Source organism: Rhinopithecus roxellana, chromosome 4 (assembly GCF_007565055.1).
Source record: "Rhinopithecus roxellana isolate Shanxi Qingling chromosome 4, ASM756505v1, whole genome shotgun sequence".
NCBI lineage: Eukaryota > Metazoa > Chordata > Mammalia > Primates > Cercopithecidae > Rhinopithecus > Rhinopithecus roxellana.
The window spans coordinates 45,624,162-45,634,755 of record NC_044552.1 but is presented as its reverse complement, the minus strand read 5'-3'; the positions used below and the strand labels follow the sequence as shown (position 1 = coordinate 45,634,755).

The 10,594-nt window shown below is 33.5% G+C and overlaps 1 protein-coding gene across 3 annotated transcripts in view; it reads right to left on the bottom strand.

Annotated features, from left to right (window-relative positions):
- Positions 1-1,561: 1,561 nt before the first annotated feature.
- KHDRBS2 (KH RNA binding domain containing, signal transduction associated 2) overlaps positions 1,562-10,594 on the bottom strand; it is a 627,085-nt gene continuing 618,052 nt past the window's right edge. For all 3 annotated transcript variants that reach the window (XR_004056854.1, XM_030928982.1, XM_030928983.1), the window contains one exon: positions 1,562-2,678. Coding sequence is in view for 2 of the 3 variants with exons in the window: in XM_030928982.1 (XP_030784842.1) it covers positions 2,581-2,678 (98 nt within the window). In the remaining variant the exon portion in view is untranslated. The remainder of the gene's footprint in view (positions 2,679-10,594) is intronic.

The window sequence follows — 10,594 nt, the reverse complement described above, 5'->3', positions numbered from 1 at the left end:
GATCAGTCTAATGGGATAACTGGGGGAAATAAAGGTAATGTTTAGTTATTTTATTTTACTCTTATGACAAGGGGTAGGTAAGGAGTTGGTTATGGACCACCCTGTCCCTTCCCTTTATTTTAGCCAATGATTGTGAGTTCCTTCTCCTATAACCAAGTTTTAGTACTCTTTCTTTGTAAAACTAAGGAGAGGTAGAATATAGTAGTTCATAGCAAAGAAAAAGGCTGAAGTTTAACTACTAATTCACAATTCACTTGACAAACTTCTGATTAAATTCACAAAGTCTTGCCAGGTAAATACTAAGTCATACCACTTTATTTCAAAGAGGATAAAAATACATCCATTTCCTGACAACAACCTACCTAAGCCTTTTCAGTAGTTCAACAAGCGGCATTAGGTGTTTTAGCTCACCACTACAGCTTCACGCTTTATTATGTGTTCATGCTGATGAGATTATCTATTTCAAAGAAGATAAAAAATAAGCTTACCTCCATCCTTCTTAGCAAATCACATCCATTACTCAATTATGTGTTCTTTGCTTGTGGGTACCTGAAATAATGAGAAGGAATAGAAAACAAAAATTAAATATAACTCAACAGCACTTTGTAAAAGGCAAATATTTACAATTTTAATTGATGACAGACACACACTTCATAATACTATTAGCATGCAACTCCAGCTGCAAAAACTGAACAGCAATATGCCTAAGCTGGTTAGCAGCAAAAAAGTAAACCAATCACATCGACAAAAAGCCACCATAAACAAAAAAACTGTATTTAAAAGATTAACAGTTTTGGCATTCATCCCTACTATCAAGTCTTTCACTTTCTTTTTTTCCATCAAAATTTAGCTTACGTTTGAAGTTAGCAAGAGTTGCATTACTATTATTGTTAATTTTAGTTCTGTTTATTGCCTTGAGGGTTATATAATTTCAAATAATTTTGGTGCCTCTAGTTAATGTTAATTAGTTGTTTTAATAGCCTATAGACCTATTTGTTATATTTTTGTAGGTTTACTTTTTTAACTATCAGGAACTTAATAACTGAGAATAGTTAACATTACTGTTGCATAGGCAAAATTACAGAGTTACTGTTAGTGTTACCTGTTTAACGTTTAGTCATCCTTTGAGTCCTGCGACATATTTCCTTAATAATCATCAGCCATCAAGTCTGATAGTCTCAAAAGAAATATCAGCCCTCTAAACTGCCTTCAAGGGCGGTGATATTTAGCACTGAAAATTACAAATAAAGTTTTTGAGGTTGAATAGCAACAACTGGCCAGTGACACTGATGATTTGTTTGTCAAAACAAATTGTTATAAACTACGCAAATGAAGTCCACGCACTCCTTTGAGTGAAAACAATAAAGTGAATCTACGCAATGCTTACATGTTGGATGGGATATTTAATGTGCGGGGAAACTCAAAGGTTGAAGAACTAGGCATTTAGACAGTGGTAAGTGGTAATCTTACCTCTTTATACTCCATTACTCTTTCTCACGAGAGACATGCTAATGCAAACAAGTCAATCAGAATTTGTGTTTAGCAAGATAAAGCTTAGAGGATAGTTTAAAATCCATTTATTATTCTAAATCCATTTTTTTCCATTAACATGTTATACATTAGTGTTTACTAACCATGATTCATGTAACAGTTTAGTTTGTTAACTTTTAAATTATTTAACAACCATAAGTTATTAATACATTTTTAAGTATTACACAAATATCTTAAAACAGGCTTGGGTTCATTTTTGTAATTTTTAAATAGAAAACAGTTTAGGCATCTCTTGAAGAAGAAATAAAGCAGGCATTTAAAGCTAGAAAACAAGTAATTCCAAATTTAGTTTTTACAAAAGTTTTCAGCTTTATTGACAAATTATGGCAAACATATTTGACAAATTGTGGTTTCCTATTTAGAGAAGCTTACACATGGAACTTTATGTGTGTGTGTGTGTGTGTTTTTCTTTTTTAACAAATACAGGTTAAAACACTGAACAAATTCAGTTAGCTACATACATACAGTAGCTGCTTGTTTTCAACCCCATTAAAACAGCATTTAAAATTAAATTTACAAACTTAATATCGAACATCTTTGTCTAACTAACAGATATTGAAAGACAGGTTAAAACATCTTATCTACAACTTTATTATCAGCTAGTTCAAAAATCATATTACAGTCTTTTAGCAACCCTAAACAAAGTTTCTGCTAGTTGGTTAAGACTCAAAATCTGTTAACAGATTCATGCTTTTTCTCAAAAAAAAAAAAAAAAAAAAAAAAGGAAAAAAAAAAAGATTACACACAACAATGAAAAACAACCAAGAGAATATCATCCTACTGAGAGGTTTATAGACTATGCTTGCCAATGTCTTCTTCAGTCTGCTTTGTAAAATAATACTAATGTCAATGTCACGCCAACAGTATAGAGGGAAATACAAGAAATATATGGGAGTAATCATGAGCAGTTATCCCTAGAATAGAAAACAACAAACAAAAAAAAGGACTATTACTTGTCTTGTTGCTGTTTATGTGGAGACCACAGGCTATGAATTGTCTTTGAGGTGAGGTCACAGGTGGGAAGGACCTTCAATATCTACCATAGGGGTGTTCCCTGTATCCCCCTCTTGCTGACCTCGGCGGTGGTGCTTTCAAGCTAGAGCGGGTTGTGGCCCATTCTTCTGGTGCTGTGAAAAAGAGAAAGACAGTAACACACACATGACTTCACAGTTACTAAAAAATAGTCATTTAAGACACAATAGTTGACTGAGAAAAATAAACCAAAGATCTCAACACTGAATGCTAAAGCCTATTTTTTCCACATCGTAAGACTATCATAAATGTGTATAGAAATGTGTACCGTGTATTTATTATGTGTTAGATTTAAATGCCACAAAATAGAAAGAGGAGTATTAGTGTAAACCCCTGCCCACAAAATCTTTTTACACAGAATTCTTAAAAATAAATAAATAAATCGGATATAGCAAACCAGTAGTCCTTAGCCCTTGAATAACTTGAGAATCACCTGGAAATATTAAACAATCACAATAAAAGATAACTAATGCCTGGTGTCTGTCCCCTAAATCTACTGATTAGAAAAATCTATGGGCTGTCCCCTAAATCTACTGATTAGAAAAATCTATGGGCTGGGACCTAGGGTTTGGTATTCAGATACTCCCCAGATGATAGTTACATAGTCCAGGGTTGAGATCCATTGGGCTAAATTGTAGAGAGAAAGTAAGAGATAAGCAGAAGATAGAGTAGAAAAAAACCTTAAGCAGCAAAATCAGTAAACAAAACAAAACACAAAGGTATCACTTTTTCCAAGTAAACAATTCAGTAAATAAAGAAGTATTAGTACACCAGGAAAACTCCATTTACCTGCTAATTTTGGCTAGGTTCCAAAACATTGAGAGTAATAGATATCTATTATTCCAAAAGAGCAAGAAAGAAGCAACCAAGCTTTTGAGTACTGTGGAAAATAGCTATTGTAAAATCTGTGTCCCCAGAAAAGAAATGCAATTATTCTTTAAAAGAACTCAACGTGGGCTTTATGGTAACATGTTATATGATTCCAGCCACTAGGTTATTTTGGTCTCTCAATCAGAATTCAGTTCCTCATCAAGAGCGTATTTCACGCATGGGTGTGTAAAAGGAGGTATGGACAAAGGGAAGAAGGTTACTAGAGACACATAGATATTGATAACTGATATATAAAATAATGGAAATATTAACTGGTAAATAATTGCAGATTGAGGTCAACTAAGGTAGGGCATTTGCCCCTAGATAGTTCATCTGATCATAAGAATTAGTTGAGAAAGATTACTAGAAAAGCATACAAAATTGCAGTTGTACTCATTATAATATAGAGCAAATGAAAACAATCTACTATGTAGAAAAATGACCAAAAGTTTATCATTGTTGGGAAAAATGGCACTTAAGTGGACAAATATTAGTTTTTTGAGAATATTCTCACCAGGGAATTATTATTACAACTGATACCTGATAATAAATTTAAAAAAAATCTCTTTTACTATTTAGTATTGTATTTCAGTATGTAATAGGATATAAAATAGGAGTAAGAAACGAAATGAACACAACAAATGTTGCCGTTGCTCAAAATATAGGTTTACCTGGATCACAGGTTGGCTTACTCTGGCCTGTGAACCAAATTTGGCCAGCTTATTGTTTCGTAAATAGTTTTACTGGAACACAGGCATGCTATTTATTTACATATTGTCTATTGCTGCTTTCACGATACAAAGGAAAAGTTGAGTAATTGTGACAGAGATTATACTGCTTGAAAAGCCTAAAATATTTATACTTTGGGCTTTTACAGAAAAGTTTTACAGATTCCTGCTCTAGACCATGTTGCTTTTGGTAGGAAAATGCAGATGTTGGTCTTTCTGTTGTAATCTTTTGAGGGCAGGAATTTATCCCCAAACCATTTGACTTTATCAACATAAAAATGAAAAGAATTCCATGTATTTGCTTGACTGGAACTAAATAAAACTGTTTTTGGTGTACTCATAGGGAAAACACATTCAGCATGTGCAAGCTTGAAAGTACCTACTTAGCCTTATGTAAAATGAGTATTTACACCATGTTCATGAGATAATCCAGGCTATATCATTGTTTTTGTCTTCTGATGGTAAAATGTATCCCAATTTATTATGGGATACCAATTTATTATGGGATATTATTGGAGCAAAAAGAATGTACTACTTTTTGCTCCAATTATCCTAGAGTGTTAGAAATCCCTGGGTTTCACTCTACAGGATTTAAGAGCTGAGATAATAGAGGCTTCAAGTTTTCCCAGGAAATAGAAGTCCCAGGCCCTTTTTTAGATTCTGAATGTTCCTGAAAAATAGCTGAACAATCATGAGCGGAGTGACAGAACACTTGTCACATACACTCCCAGATTTTTTCAGAATTTTAAATTGACATAAACCTAGGAACTTGCTACAGAGGACATAAGTGTTTAATAACTACTCATCAACTTGGCTTCAGTTGACTTTTTCTAAGTCTCTAGGGCAGTTAATTGATGAGCTAAAACTCTTCATGTCTTAAATGTTAGCCAACATTAGAATAGGGACTGTCGCTATCCACTGTTGCTTCCCCAGTGCCTGGGAGAAATGCAATGCCTAGTTACGGCTGAAGCAGTAAAAGGTTACATGAAAGAAAGGGTGGATGAATGAAGAAAGGAACTATGCAGAAAGTTCCAGTGATAATTCAAAAAACAGAAAGAGCTGAGCTAAAGAAGTTTAACATTTATTTTTAAAACTCTTTAATTAGAAATCTTATATATTTGTTATAGAGTTAAAAATCAGACTTCTTACTCAAAAGGGTTAGTTATCTAAGTATCAAAAACATTTCACTATTGAATTCAATGAAGTAATCGTAGTGGGATCCCGTTACAAAAAAGTAGAAAAACATCATATTTCATGGCACAAAAATGTGCTCTTTCATAATGCTGTGCTTCTATGTGAATTAATACTATGCTCTTTCCTCCTTGCTCAAGGGTAGGAAAATGGAAATTATTGTTAGTTCATGATACTTGTAACTGGAAAAGTAAATCGCCAGGCAAAGTGATTTCCTACTGAAGCGAAAGTAACTTTCTAATTGTCCAAGATTCCATACCATTAGCAGAGGAAATTAAGGACTTATTTCACTTAATTCAGACCTTGCTTCCATTGTTTACATGTTCTTGGTAACAATAGCAAAGAGAGATCAGGAAAAATATTATTTTTATTTGTGTCCATCTTTATCTTTCCTAATATCAGAATGTTTATATATAGCTACAGATTTACAATTGCCATATGATAATGCACGCCAGTTTTTCTTAGTGAAAATACGTTCTTTGGATTGCAATTGGAGAGTCCTGACCCAGTGAATGTTTTTCCAGTGCCACCATATAGTGCGTCATTGAACTTTATATGGTCGGCCAAGCCCCTCATTGTTCACCAGCGATATTTAAGCCTCTGGATTTCTTTACTGCCAGTACCACAGATAGAAGGGATTCTAACCTGAGTCCCATGGAATCTTGAGCATGGAAGAGGCCCAAACATAGGGAGAGACAAATCATGACTGGGTTCCTCATGATGGAGTTTCTCTGAAATTTGAAGTTATAAAGACCCACCAATGAACTTATAATTCATCTGTCCTCTTGGGTCTCTTAGTAGACAAGAAGATTCTAAATATTTTAAGCCTTCCTACGAATTTTAGAATCCTGTTTTTTTCTAGTCCCATGGTGTGTTCTAAGACGTCATTTAAAAAACTCACTGTGATAGTAACAAACCTGCATGTTGTGCACATGTATCCTAGAACACAAAGTATAATAAAATAAATAAATACATAAATACAATGATGATTAAAATTTAAAAAACAAAACTCACTGCATCCAATGAAATTTAGAAATGTATTTATCCTTTAGGGAAATGATACAAGAATTAAGATTCTGTCAATATCAGGATCACTGTCACATGAGAAGCACCAGCTAGGCTATGAATTAATCTAATAACAAATTCCTCCTCAAAAAATGTATGAAATAACTATCTGCCAAATTAAAATTATGGAATGGGTTACATAACTGTGAATATGAAAATAGCAAATCAGGACATGAGAAACAGAAGTTAAGTGACTTGATCCAATTGCCACCCTTTCTTGGCTTCCAATTCAGGCTTTAAAGTATCACATATTATAAGAAATATGAGATAAATTTATATTTATTATACGAATAATAAAGCATCACTAAATACATTTTTCATTTATTGAAGATCTCCCATATGCTAGTTACTGAACTATGCCCTGCATATAAGGACAGTTGAAGGGGCCCGTAAAAGACACAGGAAAAAACTAACATGAAATTTCATAGATTATAACACAATTTTAATTGATGTTTTAAGAAAATGCTGGGGAAAGCACAGGGAAGGGAGGTCTAACTTTCATCATTCAGCTGAACTTGTATTGAACTCTAACATTTAATCATCTCAAAGAAGGGATTTTCTGAGCAAATACACTCAGTAAGAACACGGGTGCTGTTTAACTTATCTAAGAGAATTCACTTTCTTTAAAGACTTTCCTGTGTTAATTATTTTGTATTATCTGGCCTTGCTTCTAAACTGGACTCTAAGATCTATGAGAGGAGATATCGTCTACAGTAGTAGTCACTGAATAAGAACAAATAAGAATATTCATAAGCTGTATATAAATGAATGGTGCTACTAAATAAAAAAGGGGTTTCAAACCAATTATGCAAAATAAGTAAAACAGAACTTTTCAAAAAGGCATTGTTAGCAATTAGGTTGTCATGTTGCATGTATACAGTATATGTCAATATTTCTTTCAAAAGTTCTGTTTTTTATTAACTTAGGCTGCTATTTTACCCAGCGAATCAGGTTTTACAGACTGCCTAGAGTTCATCTCTATTTCATGGTAGTCAGCATCATTGAGGAACATTTGACTTTGATAGAAGAGTATAAATTACCTAGGTAACTTTTGTGCATTAAATATTACTGTGACTTCAAAAGTTTCTGTATCTCAAATACTGTGTGAAATGAGGCCTATTAAGTGCTGTGCATTTGTCAATGTGTTCTTATTTCTGCAGTGGGACTAGGTAACTTGGGGAGCATTCACAGTGGGAAAGAAAAATCTGGATGATTTTTAAATTTGCAAAACTGCATTCTCTGATAGTTCCAGAGATACTGAGGTAGTTGGGAAAAACATGAAGTATAGGAATGAGGGGCCAATTCAGGAAAAGCTGGCATTATTTAAGTATCTGGAAAGCAAACTTTTAATGTTTATGTTTCAGGAAGTAGTTTTAAAACACTATCTAAGAGGAAATTAATTTTAGAGATCAGTTCAGAAAGGATAAAGGAGATCATGGAGCTTACTGAGTGCAGTCATGATACTCTTATTTTGCTATCTTAGATAGCTATTTGTCTGTATATCTGAAATATGGAAAAGAATCTTTAAAAAAGCTTGTTAAACCCACAGCAAAAAGAAGGAAGTTCATGCTATTTATTTTTGGTACACTGTAAATCAATATGCAAAAATCACAACTAAAGTAGGAAACTTAAGTTAGTCTCTATCATTACAAACCACTAGTGTTTTTGCTTTGCAAATCATATAATGGCATTATGACATGGTTGATTAAAATTCACCCTGGCTTTGAGCCACTCAGTTTGTTCATCTCAGCTAAGTTTCTGATGTTTCTAAGGAGTATTATTCTATTTGAAAGCACCTTTCAAATACAATATTTATGGGTTGTTTTGAGGCTATTTAGTCCCAAAGAATATGTTAGTTTCGATGTTTTACTATTGTTGCAACTCACTATTATGATAACATCCATTTTATTTACTTAATGTTTAAACACCTATCATATTTTTAAAACCTTCACTATTATCACAACTTTGAAGGGCCTATCACAGCGCTAGGTATTTTGTGTATATTATTAGCAAATATCACACTTTTCCTACAAGGTAGCTGTTGACACTACCTTTTTTTAAAGATGAGGAAACTATGGCTCAGAAAGTTTAGTTGTTGGGAAGATACAGAATTTTTGTCTCTAACTGTCTCACCATCTATCGACCAATGCTTTCTCTTTTTCCTCTTTTTTTTCCCCTAGAAAACAAGACTTAATTTATTTTACTTCCCTTGAATTATACAATAATTAGTGTTGATTCCAACAACAATTAATTAGCCAAATGAATGAAACTGTAGTTATAATTCTGTTAGCAAGAATGTGGGCCGCTTCAACTGCATTTGTGAAGGTGCAAATCCAAAGTGGAATGCGGAGTTCTTTGCACTGCTCTGAGCATTTTAAAATATTAATGGAAATTTGGAACTGAGTGGCCCAACCATTTCAACTGTACAACGTGTATTCCCACTATTTGTAATTATATAGTTTATTATTTTAAGATGCAGAGGGTAATAGAAGAGGGAGAAATATGGGTGACCAGCATCTCTTTTCGCGGATGAACACGGTGCATTATGTTCCAACAAGAAGGGTTGCTAACTTTGAGTTCATCATCATTTATCCTCTCAGAAAATTCAATCAGCTTCTGGGAAGCATTTACAGCTTTTATCACTCTTTCAAATTTTTAATCAGATGTCCTCTGTTAGAAAAAATGTATCACTTGGGATAATCTATTTAGAGAGTAACAAGGACTTAGCCTTTCTATGAAGTCCATTCTCAACCCTAAAATCTTACCATGCACATGGCAAGCACTCAGTAATTATTTACTGAATAAATTAGTTATATTTAAATATTTTGCATCTTCCTTTCAGACCCATAGGCTTCCCTCAGATGGATTCCTTCACTTTTGAATGGTAGTTCCCAGAGTCTTACAGCTGATCTGCATTTGCGTTATTGTTCTGCCTCTTTCTTGTTGAAAGATTCCTTTCAACAATCTTAAAACCATTTTTTAAACTTTTCTGTATTTTTATATTATTGTGCTTAACATCTCCAATTTACTTCACGTATATACCTAATTTCCATATTATAACCTGGTTTCACAATTTTATCTTCTGTGCCTAAGCTTAGTTGGTTTGAATTACTGCTATATTCTAATTGTGAACTCAAGGAAGGTTAAAAAAAATGACTGACAAACTTCAGGTTGCTCCAAGAACAATATTCCAGGTAGTTTTGCAAGTAATGCATAATTTTTACCAGCTTCTGTTTTCCCAGGCGAGGCCACTGTGATTTGCAATATTAGAAAGAATCCCCATAATTCAAACTCCTTGGTGGTAGTGGTGGTGTTTTCAAATTGCCTATTCAGTTCTAGTTCCTATCCTACACATTATTGTATTTAAAAAGTTGACTCAATCTGTACCATTTTATTTCTAACTATCATCCATTAATAATTGAAAATTATATATGTCATTAAAATTTAAACATTTTATTCTTGGGTCTGCTGTATAGTATCCTGCAGCTGTAGAATAATACAGGCCAGTGGTTCTTAATATTTTTAAATAAGTATGTGCCTATTTTATTGCTATAGGGTTAAGAACTCATTTAAATAAAAAGGAGACAAAGAAGCTAGCTAGAGAAAGGATTTTCAAAATGGAAGGTACAGAAAAAATGGTGAATGATAATTGGAAACAATGTAGACGGTTATCTGACTAAAGTCTAAAACACACTTTCATTATTATCAAATAAAATCCCGAATCATTCAAAAGACTGTGGAATTCAGCTAGAGACTTTCTGAAATGCACATAAGGAGTTTATAATATGAAGAATAATAGAAGGGAGAATAAAAATAGTGATATAAAGTAATATGGTATAATTCTCTTCTCAAAGAATTTCAACACTCCCTTTAACTCAGCAAAGAAGGTAGGCTTGGTGACAGAGCTTCATAGACAGAGATTAAATTTGTAGTTGCCTGATAGTCTCACTCCCCCTACATTCTTCATTTCTCTACCTAAGAACAGAAATGAGCCAAAGTTATAGCAATTAGAAAAAATCAGGTTTTCAGCTCTACAAATGTTAATATTTCTGCATGACCTACTCTAAGTCCCTGTGCTTATACCACAGTGTGCCTTTCCCTGCTTTTCCAGGTTGTTAAATGGCTCCCACCACTTGTGAAAGATCTTAGATAGTGTT